The sequence below is a fragment of the Manduca sexta genome, chromosome 17 (genome assembly GCF_014839805.1).
Source record: "Manduca sexta isolate Smith_Timp_Sample1 chromosome 17, JHU_Msex_v1.0, whole genome shotgun sequence".
Lineage (NCBI taxonomy): Eukaryota > Metazoa > Arthropoda > Insecta > Lepidoptera > Sphingidae > Manduca > Manduca sexta.
The window spans coordinates 7,872,336-7,893,006 of record NC_051131.1 but is presented as its reverse complement, the minus strand read 5'-3'; the positions used below and the strand labels follow the sequence as shown (position 1 = coordinate 7,893,006).

The 20,671-nt window shown below is 35.5% G+C and overlaps 2 protein-coding genes across 2 annotated transcripts; both read left to right on the top strand.

Moving 5' to 3' along the window:
- Positions 1-2,290: 2,290 nt before the first annotated feature.
- On the top strand, positions 2,291-8,332 carry LOC119188365 (allantoinase-like). The gene is given in 12 exon segments (XM_037439754.1): positions 2,291-2,440; positions 2,443-2,516; positions 3,391-3,542; positions 4,089-4,203; positions 5,444-5,590; positions 5,772-5,829; positions 6,282-6,378; positions 6,645-6,858; positions 7,322-7,415; positions 7,418-7,450; positions 7,518-7,723; positions 8,181-8,332. Coding segments are annotated over 12 exon segments (1,398 nt in total). The 5' UTR covers positions 2,291-2,361; the 3' UTR covers positions 8,310-8,332.
- Positions 8,333-9,375: 1,043 nt separating this feature from the next.
- LOC119189573 (nuclear pore complex protein Nup154-like) lies at positions 9,376-20,571 on the top strand. Its single transcript, XM_037439650.1, is given in 27 exon segments — positions 9,376-9,573; positions 9,680-9,823; positions 9,896-10,052; positions 10,263-10,496; positions 10,703-10,884; positions 11,119-11,248; positions 11,251-11,389; positions 11,611-11,742; positions 11,909-12,036; positions 12,116-12,364; positions 12,661-12,803; positions 13,111-13,282; positions 13,374-13,738; positions 13,919-14,057; positions 14,317-14,431; positions 14,849-15,005; positions 15,113-15,199; positions 16,457-16,644; positions 16,813-16,960; positions 17,201-17,294; positions 17,883-18,063; positions 18,238-18,313; positions 18,316-18,480; positions 18,606-18,840; positions 19,033-19,153; positions 19,223-19,412; positions 20,007-20,571. Coding segments are annotated over 26 exon segments (4,140 nt in total). The 5' UTR covers positions 9,376-9,573; the 3' UTR covers positions 20,076-20,571.
- Positions 20,572-20,671: the final 100 nt, after the last annotated feature.

Sequence of the window (20,671 nt, the reverse complement as noted above, 5' to 3'; positions counted from 1 at the left end):
TTAAATTCTTTACTTATCAATACTTGTTTAGTTACCCAGATTAAAGGTGAAACAAAATGTATGAAAATGGACCTTAAGCTATAACCAAGAAGATTACATTTCTTGTGTTTTAATTCTTAGTAACTCGAATTTAAGTGGAATAATTTTAAGATATGCAGTAGTTTTTTAAAGTCGTTTTTTTTTAAAAGGTCTTTATTTTTTGCTTTTTATTAGTTATAAAGCAGATTGATTTGAACCCAATATAAAATGAATCATTTTCATCCAATTGGATTTTGAAGAGTTCCCTGCTATTACTTCGATGTTCAAGGTGAAACAACAGCATTTTTAATATGGAAGCAAATTAAAGCTGTATTAAGGCGATACCTCAAGGTCCATTTTCATACATTTTGTTTCACCTTTAATCTGGGTAACTAAACAAGTATTGGCAAGTAAAGAATTTAAATTCACGTCTAGTTAGTGATTAGTTCTCGCAGTTGAAGAAAAACGTAAAATAATTAATAATCATGGATATTTCGGCCTTTAAAATTTAATATGACGAAATTTTAAAGGCAGAAATATCCATGATTATTAATTTTCTTTTCAATACTTGTTTAGTTACCCAGATTAAAGCCGAAACAAAATGTATGAAAATGGACCTTGAGGTATCGCCTTAAACACAAAGATTTATCAAAAGCTTATTTGATGTTGAGAAGTTAACTTCTGTATTTTCGGAGGCCAAGATATATCAATGAAATTAAAATGGGACTATTCTCAAACTATCCAAAACAAAGTAGTTGTTTAAAGCAGACCTCGGGGAAAAAATTTCACTGAAGAAACATTTTTTTTACAAACAATTGAATAACCTTCCCTTTTCAAGTCGGTTAAAAATTGAAGAGTAAAATGAATCAACTGTAATATGCGTATCATAAGGAATTTAAACCATCAGTCTATAAGACTTACGCGTTATGTGCCTGTACATGTCGTCATGTTGAATGGATGCTTATATCATTCCTAGTGGTGATTCCATACTATGGTTATATTACATTATCTTACTTTTAATGCGGATCTTTGTAAAAATGTTTTGACGTTTGTGAGAATTAAACGCTGAAATTGTACGCACGGAAAGGCAGTGTCCTGGTTTAATACTGATTAAACATAAACTATTTTTTTCCGGTAGTTTGCTCTCATTGGAAATAATGGAATTTTTTAGTCTACTTTTTTAAATATATGGCGCTGGCGTCCTACTGTTGGCTTTATAAATTGCTATTGTTAAAGGGACTTTCATAGCAGGAAATATTTTACACGCGGTCGAAGCTACGAGCAACATCTAGTCTATTATATATTATTAAATATAATATAAAAAATATACATATTATTACAGACACCTACTTCATAACAGTGGATCAGTATCATGCGAAGTATTTCTCTTTAAGACTTTATTCTTTTGTTATTTTTTTTTTATAATTCCTAAAAGGGGAACGATATTGGTATTAATTGTTTTATAAAATAAATAGCATCTACTTAAGTAGCAAGTGGTGTTTATGGCACTTAATTGTTTATAATATTATAGCTAATTAGTACCCAATTTACTTAGACTACTGTGTTTTCTGTGTTGCTCAGAGACTCGTAGTTTATAACTCCATACTTTGTTGCAGTCTTAAAATTTAATTATTTCTTAGGGGCTGCGCAGATGTGGCATTTTTATTCCTGAAACACTAGTTGCGTTAATTGCAACACCCATACGTCCACTGTTTCTGCACATGTTCACACTTCGGAAATTTATCATAACATTTAAACTTATTGTGTTTCCTTAGCATTGCTACAATTTAAACTGATGTAAACTTATCTTACTATTGATTTTTGCCGAAAATTAAGACATATTGTCATTCCTGGACTCATTTTTCTTTCAGAAGAAAATTTAACATCTGCGATTAAATAAATTATATAAGACAAGTAACAATAGTTCGTGGCATATATAGTGCAGAGTTTATCTACATTAAATGATGCTTAACATGCAAATTAGTTAAACACTATTTCGTGATAGGTATCATAATGTAAAATAAGTAACTTCTAGAAATGTATGACAAATTGCTTTTTAGGAAGTCATTGGGAAAAAAATCCTTTTCCTTAAACAATTATGTAGGTACTATAAGTTGGTATGTTCGGTGGTTCGTAAGAAGCCTATTGCTACTCATAATTCAAGGAACTTTAGCAAATAGTAGCAGTATTGTATAAACAAACATTTTATCTATTAGTTTGTTAACATAATAGCATGAGTCCTTACGAAGATAAGTGCATAGCCGATGCAATTGAGTAATCAGTTACAATAAGAGTTTCAATTGGTCTGGTAGTGTTACTCGTCTTAGATATTATTTTGTGATAATGCTATCTCGACAGTTATTTATAAGTAAGCGTTTAGTGACGGAAGATGAAATATTCAGCGGTGGTGTTTTAGTTTCTAAAATGGCATTATAGAGTCGGTGCTAAAAATGAATGAAGTCAAAAAACTACTAGCTGCAAATCACGACAAGATAAAAGTAAAGTAGTCGTATCAAAAATGCTTATCATTATCGATTGACGGGGTGATCGACCTTATATTAAAGCTCATATACAAACAATTCATTCTATTATCGTTTTATTGCAGTGTTTAAATGTACATTTAAAAGCGCGTAGTGTTGCGTATGACAAACTCATATTCCTAGTCGTATAATATTCTTAGTATACATTCATTACTTTGAAATTCTATTTATGTGGTCTAGACTAAGTGATTATTTTATAAAAATAGAATTATAAAAAATGCTTGTCATCCAAAATGTAACGCGAGAAAGGATTTCCAAAATCTACGCAATAGTAAATAACTTATAATGTTTTGAAATTTTGAGAAAGAAGTACCTGTCAAATAACAGTAATAGCAAACTATGACGTCACTGAGTAACACCTGCCATGACGTTGAAAGATATAGGGCGATTACTCCATCACACCCCAATTTCAGTCAAAACATTTTTTAAAATATGCTGATTTCAATGAAGAATTTATATTTTGTATTGTTTTATATTACAATAAAATAATGTACAATATCATAAGAGCATAGCATAGGAGACTAGCCTGTATGTATATATATGGGCTAAGTAGGTATTCATTTGCGTAACAAGCGGACCTATATATTATTACTTACTATACGAGTAGTGAGATTTTTAAATATTTGTTATGTTGTATCTATTTTATCAAAATATGAAGAAAGCAGAAAAGTAGATTTGTTTCTTAATGACGCGTATCCCCATGCAAACAAAATACCTACTTGTATAATTTATGATATGATATATTTTCAAGTACATTGTCGTAGAAAGTAATACCTACTTACTTATTTGATAGAATTTTTACGTCTTGAATTTTAGAGCGTTGAAATTACAGGTCGTGGATGGCGGAAATTCAGTGTTATTAGCCGGCGTGGTAGACTCCCACGTACATATTAACGAGCCAGGCCGGACCGCTTGGGAAGGATTCCGCACCGCTACCAACGCCGCTGCTGCTGGCGGTATCACCACCATCGTTGATATGCCATTGTAAACCTTATTTGTAATGCTTAATAAATTGTATTTATGACATTATTACAATTCAATATTTTTGGGTTTAGATGAGTAAGCAGATAAAATTATTTTCTTTAATAATCGACTCGACTGGTTTGCTTTGCTCTTGTATTTATAAAATGTTATTCTATGAACTGTATATTATTGTTATTTTACTTCTACTTACTGTACAAAATGCAAAACAATCTATCTAATCTCAGTTTTCGGGCAACTCATTAATTATACTGACAAAATATGTGTGTCTATAGCGTGGCTCTACCATATAAGAAGTTTATAGTGTTTACCAGTTTTAGTCTTAATACGTAAATAATTTGGTATATATTAATTAGTGATAACACTTATTCCCTAAGTCTGTACAAGGATAGGAGCAGACTTAATATAATCGGTTGGATTATAAGTGATAGTAAAATAGAGAATTGGTAGAGATTTATTTGTTGGATGTATGGTTTTCATACTATGATTCAATATTATTATAGGTTCCTAGTCTTTAATTAACGATTACAATTTCTTTTCGAATTGCAGAAATTCAATTCCCCCAACTACAACTCTAGAAAACCTTAAAATCAAGGCAGCCGCTGCAAAAGATAATGTTTATGTCGATGTGGGATTTTGGGGAGGTGTTATCGTCGACAACCAAGTGAGTTATTAGTTATTACTTAAAGATATGAATAATTGTAATTAAAATTATATTAAGTTACAGTCCATACATAAAATATACCTCATTTTGATCACCTTCTAAGTAAATCGTTTATAATTCACATTTATGACCATTTGTTGAATTTTAATAAAATAATTAACACTGAGTCTGTCGATTTCATATTGCTAAATAAGTCTAATTTTAATCTGGTGTCAAGTAAATGCTTGCGAAGTTTGGGGTTACTGTGAACGTTGCAACGAACTTAGCAAATTTACCTTTACATAATTTCTCCGAGAATGATCCTAAAAATAAATTCTTAAATGCGATTGCATTGTCCATAATATATAATCTGATACATGCCACGAAACGCATCTTCGCATTCAAATTCAGTGCCATAAAATTATAATTTCGATGGCGCGGTGCAGAAAATTTAAGGTAACGGTACTTCTTGGATTCAACTCCAAGAGAGAATTTATATTATTACACTTTTTTTTGTTATGTCCAGTAATGTTATTTGCAGATTTGATTTTATCGGTGGGACTTAAAATCTAAATGTACCTGAGTTGAATTTTATTTTATATGGACACAGCACAGTTGTATAAAACATTGTAACTATTATGTAGAGTTTGTAAACAAATAGTTGAAAACAAGACATTATACCTACTTATTAGCTACTTACATGCATATTACTTACTTATATAAGTGTATCTAGTTATGCGGGTAAATAAATTCGGTCATCACTAAAATTCATAATTAAATATGAATAAGGTAATAGATAGGTTCCACAACGTCATAAAGTTACTATAAATTTATTAATAAATAAATAATACTGCGTCGGTGTCGTAGTTATTACGGTACAACTGCAGTGCTAAGGTCTCAAGTTCGAGCCCCGGGTCGGGCAATTTAATATTGGTTTGTTCTACGCAGTATCACATTTTCTGCCCGATATGACGATGGATTCACCCCCTACCCCTTTGGAGATAAAAGGCGTGAGTGCGTCTGTGAATGTACACACACACACAGAGACACTCACGCCTTTTGTAAAAAAATAATAATAAAATATTCTCGTGTAAGAAAATAATAAATTAAGAAAAGTAAATAAATTTTCTATTATAAATATTCCCATTTTACAGCGCACATTTTCTATCTTGACATTTATAAAGTTGTTCGTTAGCACTTAGCCAACATACACAATTAACAACAATCCAACATGTGTTAATAGTTTTACACCTTTTTACAGGACAGTCTATTAGATTTAGTGAAAGCAGGCGTAGTTGGCTTCAAATGTTTTCTCTGTCCGAGCGGTGTAGAAGAATTTCCTAACGTGGGGATGCTAGATCTGAAAAAAACATTCTCAACACTGGAAGGAACAGGATCTTTACTAGCTGTAAGTATTAAAATGCCTATGAAGACATAAGAAAAACATATGTTATACGTACCTTCTTTTTCAATTCTACGTAGTTCGTATTTTAAAAGCACTAGAATATAGAAGTGTCGTGGTTAGGAACTAGCTACACTTCATTACATATCGAAAATTAACCCAACTAATAAAATATTGTTCCTTCCAGTTCCACGCGGAGCTTGAAGATGATAAACTGAAAACTAATGAAAATGTAGAGAAAGGAGGTATATATCATTCATCATATGCTAAATACTTACAGTAGATATACCTACTAATATAGACGGAAAAAAACACTATATCAGATAATCGCGCGAGCTTGCATCTTTAACAAAATATAATAATTGAAAATGAAGAATCTACGCACAGTATTTTAACATTAAGTACATATATGTTAAGATTTGATGTCATCGTAACCAAAACAAAAAAGCCAGAACAAAACTTCAGGAAAACTTGTAAGGAAAGAACACAGTAATAAAAGAGTACAGAACAACGACATTATCTTTATGTGATGGAGTCAAACATTGTCAGTTTTGGATTGAGGGACATTTCGATTAGTATAGTAACACTGCGTGAACTCATATTATGGCATTCCCTAGTACTCATTTTATTTATTTAACACCCAAGTTTGAAACTAAATAATGTATGCAGATTTCACGTCATTGGTAATTTTATTTAGATCCAGAGGATTATACGTGTTACCTAAATTCGAGACCTCCGAGCATGGAGATGAATGCCGTATCATTAATAATGAACAACTTTATAGACAAAACAGAGTAAGTGACAAATATATTTAAATTAATCTCCTCTTACTTCCGTAGCAAAACACGTAATACCTACTTAGCTTGCATAAAAATAAAAAAAAATTTAAACCTTTCGGTCGATAAAATTCTTTTTATAACTCTCGATCAAGCGCATACAGAGACATTTGAGATATTTTAAAGGATATTATTACTTTTACGATTTGGCACTTCAATAAGAATAAAAAAAGTTATTCAACTTAATGTGATTTTTTTAAATTCATGTGCAATATTTACCGCAGTGTTAGAGTACATATCGTCCACGTGTCTTCTGCTGATGTTGTTCCCGTGTTATCTGATGCAAGAAAGAGACGTTTAGAAAAAGGAAGTAAAGCTTGGCGCGGTGGTGTAACTGCCGAAACTTGCCATCATTATTTGAACCTTATAGCTGAAAATATACCAAAGGGACACAGTGAATATAAATGTGCGCCTCCGATACGTGATGAAATGAACAAGGTGGGTGATATTAATAGTACATGTGTACAAGTAAATAAACAAGTTTTGCTGCCAAACTTACATTTCCATGCACATGACTACGCGGTTAAGTTTATGATATGTCTAAGTACATGCTGATGCTATTGTTATCATGAACAATCTGTCATGTTGATTCAACATCTTTAGGTTTACAAACTCATGCTGTTATGCCGTAGGCTACATATAAGCTTTTAAAATATGGAATTTTGTCCTTTTAAATATTGTCAAATATTGGTTCGTCCCCGGAGGTAACCACTGCTATGCCAATATCTATACTCAATACCGTTTTAGACCATTTGCACATGCAGATATACTTACTCATTATGCGAACAGTAAAAGTTCACGAGCTCTATGTAGAGCTACTAAAACATTAGTGTCATTCTAACTCTATATTTGTTCAAAGATAAGTTTGATTGCATTCTAATTTTCTTTTAATTATTAATAGGAGAAGCTTTGGCAATATTTACTAGAAGATAAATTGGACCTAGTCGTTTCGGATCACTCTCCTTGTACACCTGAGCTGAAATGCAGTGACAATTTAAAAGCTGGGGAGGAATAGCATCCGTTCAGTTTGGTAAGAGAAATCAATGAAAAAGCAGTTCTTTGAGGTATAATACCTACTGTATCGTAATAAATTTTAGGTCTCTCTTTATTTTGGACGGCTGCGAGTGCTCGAAGTCTTGATTTGATCTCGATAAGTAAATACCTGTCCTCTGGGCCGGCACATCTTTGTGGTCTTCAGAACCGCAAGGGCGCTATAAAGCCAGGACTTGATGCGGATCTTGTATTCTTTGATCCAGAAGCAACGTTCCTCGTAACACGCGACATGATACGACATAAAATGAAGGTATTTCACCGAAGTAAAACTTCATGCAGTATTCGGTTATGATTGCAGTTATTAAGGATTTGGTTGATTTTAAAGAACTGGTTACGTTTTATCTCCGGACATAATAATAAAATTACCGTACTGAAAACATGTACCATATAATTTTTTTTGTCATGTTTTGTAGCCGTCTCCGTTAATATTGTAATAAATGTATTATCATTTTAGCCACAATCGTAAATACGTATTATTTAGTTGATATCCACCGTAATCTAGTGGCTTCATTAATTAGTTCTATGAAGAAAACTTGGATTCGAAAAATCCACTTTACAGCTAGTCCATTCATTGAAATATTATATTCGTTGAGAGTAAATATTTTGTACTCGATTCTTCCTGTCACATAAATTTCAGATCGTAACTAACAACACAGACATGTTTGTATTTATGACATACCTATCTTTATACATGTGTAAATTTTCAGCTAACGCCGTACATGGGTAAAATACTCAAAGGAGTAGTCAGAGAAACATATCTCCGTGGACAACAAATATATGTTAATGGTGAAATTATTGGTGAGCCAAAGGGAAAATTATTGTTGAATGAATTATAATTAGACTATCTATGTATAATTTCTATGAAATGTTTTATTGTTCACTTTAATATTTATATATAATATATATTTTATACTCATAGGAAACACAGTAGCTAAATAAATTTAATGAAAGAAAATTTCAATTTGTTTTCTTTTGTGAATATACAGATAACTGGGTTTGTGCATACACTAGCATGAACCTATCATTGATTTGGATTAATTGTTTTATTTGAATTAAATATAGGCACGTAATATTTACGTAAACAAAGGTAATATTTTTAATCTGAAAAAAAAATGCATGGGGGCTTCAGTGCGTGAAAAATGTAGTAGTACCTACCTACCTATTTATGTAATGAATGTAAGACAGTAATGGTGCGGCATTACACTAGTGACAGTCAAGGCACACACAATTATCGTTAGTCGACATTATTTTACTTTTAAGATTAGATACATTTCGCCCACATTTTAATTTATAGAAGGTGGTAATAGCAAAAAAGAATAACCTATATTATGCAAAGTAAGCACCCGAGTAATTAGGTACTTAAATTAAGTATTTATTCTATTGAGTCTATTAATCCTAGTAATTTATATGTGAGTGTAGTACTTCAAAGGTCCTAATAATTTGAATACATATTGTCATTTTGCTCGATAGCTAGTTCTTTTGTATTAGTTTACGCTATACATAAGCATAAGTACTATTGGCAAGTAAGTATTTGGAGTAACTAGTCGATGAGATTATGTAGTTAGTAATATTTCAGTTAGTTGAAGAATGTACTCGAGTGTGGAAGATACATGATAGAATGAAATAATGTGAAAAATAATTAATAATAATAGCTATATTCTGCTTTAAAATTTCTTATAATTAATATTTTAAAGCCGATAATTCCATGATTATTAATATACATTTTTTCTTTCATATTCTATTGAAGTTGTTTTGTTACTTTAAAAATGTTTACAGGTTTTAGAATCGTTCGTCGTCGTTGGTCGTTCTGTCTTGAAGGCAACTTCAGTCCGGGGCGGGCCAGACGAGATGCCTAGTGGATACGATACATTATAGACTTTTTTGTTTATGGTTACCTTTTTCGATGTTGGCAGAACTGTAGTACGGCTTCAAGATTCTGTATAACCGTTTTAAAAATAAAATTTCAAAGACATAAAATATAAATGAAATAATTTTGAAAGAAACTTACAATTTCAATAAATCAATACAATTGTAAAATACCTCTCTAGTAATATAGCACATTAAAACGATACTGTTGGTACTAATGTAAATATTTAAAAGGTGATAATATATTTTGTGATAATAGAACTTTTTGACAAATAGTCTAACCTATAAAAACAGTAAACTCGATTTTAACTCAAGTATTTTTATTTATTGTTGTCTTTAGATGCCAAGCGTAGTTGGTGGTAGTATTAATGGTACCCGGTACGTAGACAACAGTACGATGCAGCTGGAAAGTCTGGAATTGACGGGCTGTGCCCTCGACCGATACATAAGCAGTGATAATTTGTTGCCTTCGTTTTGGAGGTTTGTAAACACTGTGCTCGTAGTTTGTCTGACCTGATATCTTTTAAGTCGAAACTTATGTTATACCTTTTTGTAGATAACTGGTATAGCCGCTCAAAGAAGTCCAACATGCAGCGGCCTTAACGCCGGCGACTACAGAAATCTTCCCGCCTTACTAAATCATCCAAACTTGTCGCAATTGAAGATCTTAAATAAAGTTCCATTGCCTCCCGAGATAATGGAACATTTTGCTCGTATCCTTTTGAAAAAAATCCAATGATTTATACATTTATAGAAATTAAAAAATTCTGTGTTTTCAAAATTCCACTATAATAATCAATTGGTAGACTCAAAAACTTTTAGTATCCAGCATTTTCAAGAAAAGTATTGTAGAAATTTCTTATATCAAATTTAATGTAAAGCTTTTACACTGAATGTCTAGTTTCCTAACAACAATTTATCAGATATGCAATGTCATTGTCTAATGGGAGTGTTCCCAGAAATAAGTAGAGTATGGCTTGCAATTGATAGCAATATCTACATATGGGCATTTGAACATGGGAGTGATGTAGCATACTTTGACGGACTTGGTGAGACGATAGTCAGTGTAGGCTTGGTGAAGCCCAAAGCAGGAGTGTTCCAGAGTTTTGTTAAATATTTATTAGTCCTGACAACTACTGTTGAAATTGTGGTATTAGGTGAGTACAAAAGTTATGACTCAAATTCCAGATGTAGAAATTGTCCTACACTATCATGCATGTTACAATAAATTTTATCAGATACGTTATGTTTAAAGTGGTAATATAAAATACAATGAATTTGATAGAACATTGAATTAATTATTTGCAGATACACATATCATATTTCCTTCTTTTCCCATTATTTGATTAAATGTTAACTTTAGGTGTGACATTCTCTGCAAGTAAAAATGACATGTCTGGGGAATTTCAAGAGATACATCTGGTACCGGAGCCAGTGTTTGTACTGCCCACTGATGGTGTGTCAATGATGTGTGTAACAGCCACTGCTAAAGGCAGGATATTCATGGGCGGCAAGGATGGATGCCTTTATGAGATCACATATCAGGTTTGATTCTCTGTCTATAAATTAAAATAACAAGTATAATTGTTAACACTCTTTTCAAAAATAATTTACCTCAGAATAATGTATTTAATAATGCTGATTATGGTGGGATCATTAAAATGAATATGTATGTGTCTTGAGATGCTATAGGGATTCACATATCACATAAGCAATAAAATAACTTGCAATATCAATGAAATTTAAAAAATACTTGAACAGTATTTCTTTTAATTTCAGGCCCAATTAGGATGGTTTGGAAAACATTGTAAGAAAGTAAATCATTCAACCAGTGCGTTATCATTCTTAGTTCCTTCCTTCCTGAATGCAGCATTGTATGATGAGGATCCTATAATCAAAAATAGAAGTGGATAACTCGACATATCCTGTACACGCTTAGTGAAAAGGGTTGCATTGAAGTATTTGATTTAGGCAGTGATGGAGAGGGCCTTAGCCGAGTAGTCAGACTTACACAAGGGAAAATGGTCTCTTGTGCTATGGATATTGTCAAGTAAGTGTTCAATTTTACACTCTTCCTATGTATTTTTAGTAAAAGGCAGTGCCTTGCTATATTATAATGATATTTTTATTATGTTTTATTGATATTCTTTGTGGGTAGTCTTAAATGTTTAAAAGCCTATTGGAAAGAAACTTAGCACTCTTAACAAAATATATACTACCATTAGTTAGTGTGTTTTACAAAATGTTTTATCAAAGTTTTTCGATTTTCAGAACCCTTGAACCAAACAACTTCAAACCTGTTGTTGCAATATCTGCAGTGGATGAGTCAGAATCAGAACATTTAAATTTAGTTGCTGTGACTCAAACGGGGGCTAGACTTTATTTTAGTACTGGAAGCGGAGAGTAAGTTCAAATTACAAATAATTATCATACTATAATAATGTTCAGGTTTAATGAAAACAAAAGGTGCTAGTGTGTATCCTTATTATTTTTGTCACTTAATCTTGAGCAGTATAAAGTATTATGCATACTAAATTATTTAAATTGATCTTTAACGTAATGTTTACAGCGCGAACCAGAATGGTCCCCAAAGACCACAGTATTTAACACTGATTCATGTGCGGTTACCGCCTGGATTCACGCCCAACGCTTCAGTACTAAAACCGAAACAAGTGCATAGCGCCGTGTATGAGAATGGTAACATAAATTCTTTTTATACAAGTAACTCCCATTTGTCGTATTATTAGAGCATATTGTAATATTGTGTTGTGAATAGGCACACTGGTGATGGTGTGTTCGATGGGCGGTGGCGCGGAGGCCGAGTCGCTGTGGTGCCTGTCGCGCGTGTTGACGGGCCCGACAGGCGTTGCAGTTGGTGCGGGCGCGGTGGCGGCCGTGGCGGAGGCGTCGTTCAGCGAGGCGCACACCGTGCTGGCACTCGACGGACCTGCCTGGGCACTCACACTCGCACTCCCCCAAAATCACCACCATAAGCATATCTCACCAGCACTCTTGGCTAAAAAAGGTAGTTTATATACTCGTAATTAAGCTATCTATAGTTTTCATTGTTTTTGCGCCGCAGTAGACGTGTTTCTAAATATTAAGAATTAAGGCTCAAAGATATAATCAGAAATGTCTAACTATTATCTAAATATAATAGTAAAGCACAGGGACTTGCGTGGAGGCCTTGCGAGATAAAAAGTTTGTTGGCTATAACATTGCAAGGTTGCATAGGACCATGCTCGAGCTTAAGGCGTAGGTCCGTATTCATTATAACTTGTGTATTTGGTCACATGTTTAGTATTATAATGTGTGTTGCAGAGGTGTGGAGCGTGTCCCGTTGGGCGGCGGTGACAGGCGCGGGCGCGTGCGTGGTGTCGGCGGGCGCGGCGCCAGATCTGCTGCGCTCGCTGCTTCGCGACTGTCGCGGGCCCGACGCACAACCCGTCAAACACTTCTTCCAGGTATCTCACTTTTTACTACTGTTATAAATGCAAAAGTTTGTGAATTTTTTTGGATGTGTGTTAGAAATAAATGCACAAACACCTGAACGGATTTGGATGAAATTTAGCGTACATACAGACCATGTCCTGGATTAACACATACTTTTTATCCTAGTAATTTGCTGTCATGGTATTTTTTTACGGGACGCCATTCAGCTATATTTATCATACAATTTTCTTTGTGTACCATTTTTTTTTACATTTTGCTAGGATTTCTTCAAATATTATCTATGCCTAGCCACAATCTCCCGTATTTTCTTTTTTTTAGTTACAAAGCGTAGAGCAAGCCTGCGCGTGCGCACTTTATTTGGCGTGCGAAGATACCAGTAATGGCGATCTCTCGATAAGCGAATGGGCCACGCGTGCGTTCTTACTTTATGGCAGCCAAACAACACCAGCACCTTTGTATCCACAGACATCACAAATACCTTCTAATATAGGTAATTATTATATTATATATCCATATAATATAAAATATATCTGGTATGTGTTAAAAATAGAAAATATTTTTACTCTAATATATTTATTTAGGTTCACCAAAATTTTCTCCACGGCAAATGTCGACACCAATGGCCATGAGAGGCTCACAAGGGCCGATGCAGGCTGGCCAGTTCAATCAATCGTACCAACATGCAGCTATGAATCAATCTTACCCCGGTTCGCCGAATCCCAACATGATCCAGCAAACATCCTTCCATCAGAGCATGATGTCTCCAACCGCTTTCAACCAGTCTTCATTTGTGGGTAACATGCCTCAACATAGAGATCCGAATTTTCCGATGCAAGTTGAATTCAGCGCGAAACACAACGGCCTATACATATACGTGGGCAGGATCCTCGCACCTATTTGGAATTTGAAATGTGTTACCAAGTCCCAAACATCAAATAACGAGTTTGTAAGTATTTTTTTTTTTATGTTATTTGAGTTATATATAAATATCATAGCAATTCGTTAGATTCTGGTACGCCTTGTCAACTAATAACGACGCAACGGTCTAGCGTCATAGAATCATGAGCTCTACACTTAACATAAAAACTATGCATATTGAAGGATTTTTATTCCTATTCCTATACAGATGACTAGCAAAATAACCGGTGAAGACTGTTCATATGTTGTGCAAAAGTTACAACGAGTGCTAGCATTTATGCAGCGGCCGCTCGCGCCACCACACACCGAAGAACATGCCTCTTTACAAGCTCTCAAATTATTTATTAGTAAGTGTTACATGATCATATTCTATTCAACTCGTGTTTGTGTATGTATTATATTATAGTTAACATACATCAGCACATTTATCATCATGCAGACAACATCATGCCTTATTGCTTTGAATAGCACATTTTAAATTTGTGAGATTACACTTGTGAATAGGTCCCCCATTATGCTACAAAGTCTAATATTTTGTCGAAGAAAGTAATAGTTAACCACTAAAATGTTTTGATAATTCTTAATAAATGCACAATAATATTATAGGTATGGCGATAGAGATGTTGAATCTCTGGAAAGTTTTATGCGAGCATCAGTTCCACGTGATTGCGGCGAACCTGCCCGCCGATCAGCAAAACGCTTTGCAGGCCGCTAGCTTTAGGTAAGCTCACTAACTATATTATTTCTCAAGCATGTAAAGTCTTGCACCTTGATCTCTCTCGGGTCATGTTGAATTGCCATCTCACTGAACTATGAGAGTGTAGGAACAGAGAGTGCATCTGTCTGTTGTGCACACATTTACGCATTATATTTCATATTTCCTGCATAGCTGGTTGATCTCTGATGAGATTGGCCACTGTGGTCGCAATTGGGCTTATTCATATTTCTTAAAAAATACATAATGTATTTGTTTTTATATTTTTATTTTTGATTAATATTAGTAATGTTAAAAACATGTTCTCTGCTTATCAGTAGATAAAAAACAGTAAAATTTGATTAATTAGTTACTCATAAAATTAAATTATATTTAAAGAAATTTTAGTTGTATAAAAAAATTACCAAAGAATTTAAATTCCAGAGAATTACTGTTTGGAGGGCAAGAGGTGGCGTGCTTACTTTTGGGTTCACTAGTGGCTGGATATCTGAGTGACAATGCCTCGGTAGATGGAATATCCCAAAAATTAAGACAATTATGTCCTACACTTTATAGGCAAGAAGATGCCACTTGTTCTAAGGTAAAATTATTGTTTTCAGTTATTTATTAATAAGAGAATTAAGTTTATCAATACCATAAAACTTCTATGCAATAACTTCCTGATATTATGAAAATATATATTTTTAGGCAAATGAGCTATTGATGTTCGCCAAACAACAGAAAAATCCAGCTGAAAGAGAAGAAATGCTTCAGAATGCCTTAAAGTTGTGTAAAGTAAGTTAATATTCACTTACTCTATTGTATACCTTGATTAATAGGCTCATGTGTACCTAAAGATAAAAAAACAGAAGTAACATGACGTGCTTTTTAATATGTCTGAAATAAAAGCAGTTCAGATAATTATTACTCTAATAATCTATACTATTATATAAAGCTGAAGAGTTTGTTTGTTTGTTTGTTTGAACGCGCTAATCTCGGGAACTACCGGTCCAAACCGAAAAATTCTTTTTGCGTTGAATAGCCCTTTGTTCGTGGAGTGCTATAGGCTATATATCATCACGCTATACCCAATAGGAGCGGAGCAGTAATGGCTAATCTCAGGAACTACCGGTCCAAACTGAAAAATTATTTTTGCGTTGGATAGCCCTTTGTTCGTGGAGTGCTATAGGCTATATATCATCACGCTATACCCAATAGGAGCGGAGCAGTAATGGCTAATCTCAGGAACTACCGGTCCAAACTGAAAAATTCTTTTTGCGTTGGATAGCCCTTTGTTCGTGGATTGCTATAGGCTATGTATCATCACGCTATACCTAATAGGAGCGGAGCAGTAATGGCTAATCTCAGGAACTACCGATTCGAACTGAAAAAATATTTTTGTGTTAAATAGCCCTTTGTTTGTGGAGTGCTCTAAATTATATATCATCACGCTATGACCAATAGGAGCGGAGCAGTAATGGCTAATCTCAGGAACTACCAGTTTGAACTGAAAAATTCGTTTTGTGTTTAATAGCCCTTTATTTGTGGAGTGCTATAGGCTATATATATCATCACGCTATGACCAATAGGAGCGGAGCAGTAATGAAACATGTTGCAAAAACGGGGACAATTTATTAGTATTGAGAGCTTCCGTTGCGTGCGCTGCGTAAACGGTTAAAGTTATGCAACAATGATGTATGACGGGATTGTTCCTCTTAAAAAGTTCTAAAAATATATATTATAAAACAAACTCCCCCGCTGCATCTGTCTGCCTGAACATGTTAAACTCAAAAACTACCCAACATATTAAGATGAAATTTGGTATGAAGACAGTTTGAGGCCCTGGAAAGAACATAGGCTCCCGGGAAACTACTACTTTTATATCGGAAAACTTTAACCTGAAAAACTTAATAACGCGGGCGGAGCCGCGGGCAAAAGCTAGTGTAGTATAAAAATTCGCTATTTAACACTAAAAACCGTTTGAATATTGTGTTCCTGAAAATAATTGTAATATTTATTACGTTATTAATTAATATGAAGTTTGCTTTATAGGATGTGGCACCAAACGTGAATTTGCCACTGATATGCTCGAAGCTGATGTCGGTGGGGTTCTACTCGGGCGTGGTGCAGCTGTGCGCGGCGTGCGCGAGCCGGCTCGACCCGCACGACAAGGCGCTGCACTACTACAAGAGCGATCAACCCTCGCAGGACAGAGAGGGGCATCTTGTGTATTATAGAAGGTAACATAACGTCATTGAGATACTTTACGGTATTTGTACAGGAAAAGAATATTAGGGTACCAGACTCATTTTTGTTCATTACTATTATCACATATTTACGTTATATAAATGATAACAGAAGGAATTATTAAAATCCGGTATAAAATATCATTTTTGTTCATGTTGTAGAATGGAAATATACCGTGAAGTGTGTGCGGCACTGGAGCGGCTGTACGAGCGAGGTTCTGAGACAGCCAGGGATCGTATGTCTCTTAAATCCACTCAACAAGATTCCGACCCTTTGCTTTCCCTCTCGCCAGCTGATGCCAACTATCAGGTAGAATTATTTAAAATTCAAAGCAGGTAGCCATATTTCCTATGTTTTCATTAACATCAATAAGTAAAAAATAACAAAAAACAATGAAGTTATAATCACCAAATTATTATAATCAAAAAACTACCAAGTATTTTGATTATAAATTCTTCCATATTTTAATTACATATCTATCATAAATTCCATACCTTAGTTACTTATTTTACAGATTGTATAACTAATATGAAAATATTTTTTTTATAGGGTAGAAAATTAGTCATGGAATGTTTATCTCAGGATGATGAAATTTTACATGTGGCCGTTTACGAGTGGTTGGTGTCAAAACATCTTGGTTCAGGTAAATTATATTATAATAATAATAATAATATCAGCCCTGTATTATATACTTGCCTACTGCTGAGCACGGGCCTCCTCTACTACTGAGAGGGATTAGGCCTTAGTCCACCACGCTGGCCTAGTGCGGATTGGTAGACTTCACATACCTTCGAAATTCCTATAGAGAACTTCTCAGATGTGCAGGTTTCCTCACGATGTTTTCCTTCACCGTTAAAGCGAACGATAAATTCACAAAGAATACACACATGATTTTAGAAAACTCAGAGGTGTCTGCCCTTGGGATTTGAACCTGCGGACATTCGTCTTAGCAGTCCGTTCCACACCCAACTAGGCTATCGCCGCTTACAAATTATAAAATTAATTTATTAAATTATATTATTTGAACATAATTTTTAAGAGCATTTTTTTTCTATCTTCAATGGTTATAAATAAAGTAAGGACCTTCCTAAACAAGAGTCTGACCGTTACGAAGTGCCATAAAGTAGGAAGGTGCTTTACGGCTTATGCAGTTTCATGTAAGCCTGATTTTTTATTATTAGCTCCTTCAATGCAATTCTTCACAATTGGGTGTAAATGCATCGTATTCCAGAGTTGCTATCGCTGGGTCGAGCGCCGCCTCCGTCGTTATGCACGTACCTGCAAGCGGCGGCACGATCGGCCCCGCCCGCCACGGCGCTGCACCTGCTCGACCTGCTCTGGAAGGTGCTAGAGAAGTGCGGGGACCACCTCGCCGCCGCGAACGTACTCGAAGGTCTCGCCACCAGGCCCGGGTGAGTAATGTGCTATTTTTAAATGAATTTGACAGTGACATATTATTTTTTTCTTTTTATGACCTAATATGATGTTTGTTCTCTCTAGGAGGTGGCTCATTGATTTCTTTTATCGTTGGATTAAATTCGGCAGCAGATACGATTATTATTAATTGTTGTGTGTTTATTGTGCAGTTCCGGTGCGACACTCGCGCAGCGCATGTCGTGGCTGTCGGCGGGCGTGGTGTGCGTGCGGGGCGGCGCGGGCGGCGCGGGGGCGCGGGCGGGTGCGAGCTGGCGCGGCGGCTGGAGGAGGCGGCGGAGGTGGCGCGCGTGCAGGCCGCCGTGCGCGCCGCCGCCGCCGCGCTGCCCGCACACCTGCAGCCGCCGCACCACCAGATGCGACGGCTCGACGACGAACTACTCGAGATCACGCAGGTACAAACATCATCCATAAAAACCTTCCACGCAGAATAGGACAGATTTAAAACGTAGAGTTTAACATAAATAAATCAATAAATACAGTGTGTTATATTTAATTATAAATAAATGATTTTATGCAGTTATATGAGGAGTACGCGGATCGTTATAACCTGTGGGAGTGCAAGCTAGCTATAGTTCAATGCTCCGGCCATAACGATGCGTTGCTAGTTGAGAATATCTGGAGCAACATCACTGCCAAGGCGGAGAAGGCTGCCAGTAACTTGCCGACACCCGACGAGAAGCTTGCAGCAGTTCTCGTGAAACTGACTACACTCGGACGTGAATATGTTAATACAGGCCACTGTTTCCCTCTATGTAAGTGCTTATGATTTATTTATGCACTCTGAATACAATAGTATTTTCTGTCTAGGTGGCCTAGTTTTTGAAAAGTGCATGCCCTGGTTACATCTCTGCCTATCCCTTTAAGGATAAAGGAGTAATGTGTGTTTATTTTTTCTTCAGTATTTTATTTTTATGTGGTTCATTTGGAGAGTTATTTTTTTCCAGACTTTATCGTGCGTCAACTAGAAATATTGAGCTGTAAACTGCAAGCCGACAAAGGCATGGTGTTCAAAGCTATACTGAACATTGGCGTTCCCCTGGAGCAAGTCCTGGATATCTATATAAAGTGCGTATCACAACTGTTATGACATGTGATGTGACAGCAGTAGGCACTGATTTGCGCATTGTGTTGTAGACTGGTGAGCTTGAACGAGCGCACGTGGCTGGGGTGCGGCGACGAGACGCACGCGTGCGGCGCGGCGGCGTGCGTGCTGGCGGCGGCGCGCGCGTGGCTGGCGCCGCTGCCGGCCGCGCCGCGCCGCCGCGCGCGCACGCGCTGCAAGGACCTGCACGACGCCGCGCTCTCCGCACTCTCCGCCTTGCAGGTGACGCACATACACACTGACTACTACTTACCGTCGATCGTATTTCGAACATGGCTAGCATTCCAGTTAAGAATATCGTATTTTAAGGCACTTTCCAAAACCTACATAAAACTAGTTGCAGGAGGTGCAAGGAAAGTACGAGATTGTAGAACTCTATTAACTATCCCATTATTGAATAGAACTGTTTTTACATTCAGTATCACGGTATACTACCTTTACCAAACTAACCGGTTTTACATGTATACAAATGTATGTATGCATATACGAGTATTTATTGTACATAAATCAGTATGAGACAAAAACGCTTCAAAATCTAAATAAATAAATAAATAATAAATAAAATGCTTTATTCATCACGTAGACGAACATAGTTGCACTTATGGTAAGTCAAGGTACATGAGAATATTTAATTATTACTTAATTAAATTAGCTTATATAAACAAAGACAATTTATATTGAAAATAAAATAAATGAAAAATATAGTAAACAAAGAAGCCAGCTCGGGCTGGCAGAAAAGAAGAAGGGAGAAACGCGTCGCGATCCTCACCGGTGAGAACAATAAAATGTAAACATGTAATGTTTGCCTTATTCTAGACAACTCCTGAGACGCAACGCCTCATCGACAGATTGTCGGAAGCGCAACTTCACCTCGACATGGATTAGGCCGGCTCCAATCCAGGACGTGTGCTGTATCGTTAGTGAAGGCTATTCTATGGCAGAAGCAATGTTGGCGACATCTCGAGTGTCAATTGAAGATTGGTAGTGGTTTTGGCCTGTCACTGGTCAGTTTTCATCTTGGACGGACTTTATACGCCTATAGACCAAAGTGCTACCACTACCAGTGTGAGTATAAAGATTTATGTACGTGTCGGTCGTCCATATTTTTTAATTTAGTACTAATCGTTTATTCCAGTAAGGTATTAATATAATAGATAAATTATGTACAAGATAAATTATGAATTTACTGCATATTTCACTGAATATATCTTGACCAATCTGTATAAATACCGTAAGTAGGGTCACCATAGACTGGTTGCCACAAAATGATGTTCAAAAATGTCATAATATTGTAAGATACACCATAATATTCACAACTGTATTATGCTATATAACTGAATAATTTTGGAAACATTAAAACATTAGATATTCTGTTTAAAAACTTATTTTTCATTGTATGAGTTACATTTTTTATAATTGTAATGGTGCACTACTACTCCTCACTTCGATTTCTTTATAATTGAAACAAAGGTGACAACTAC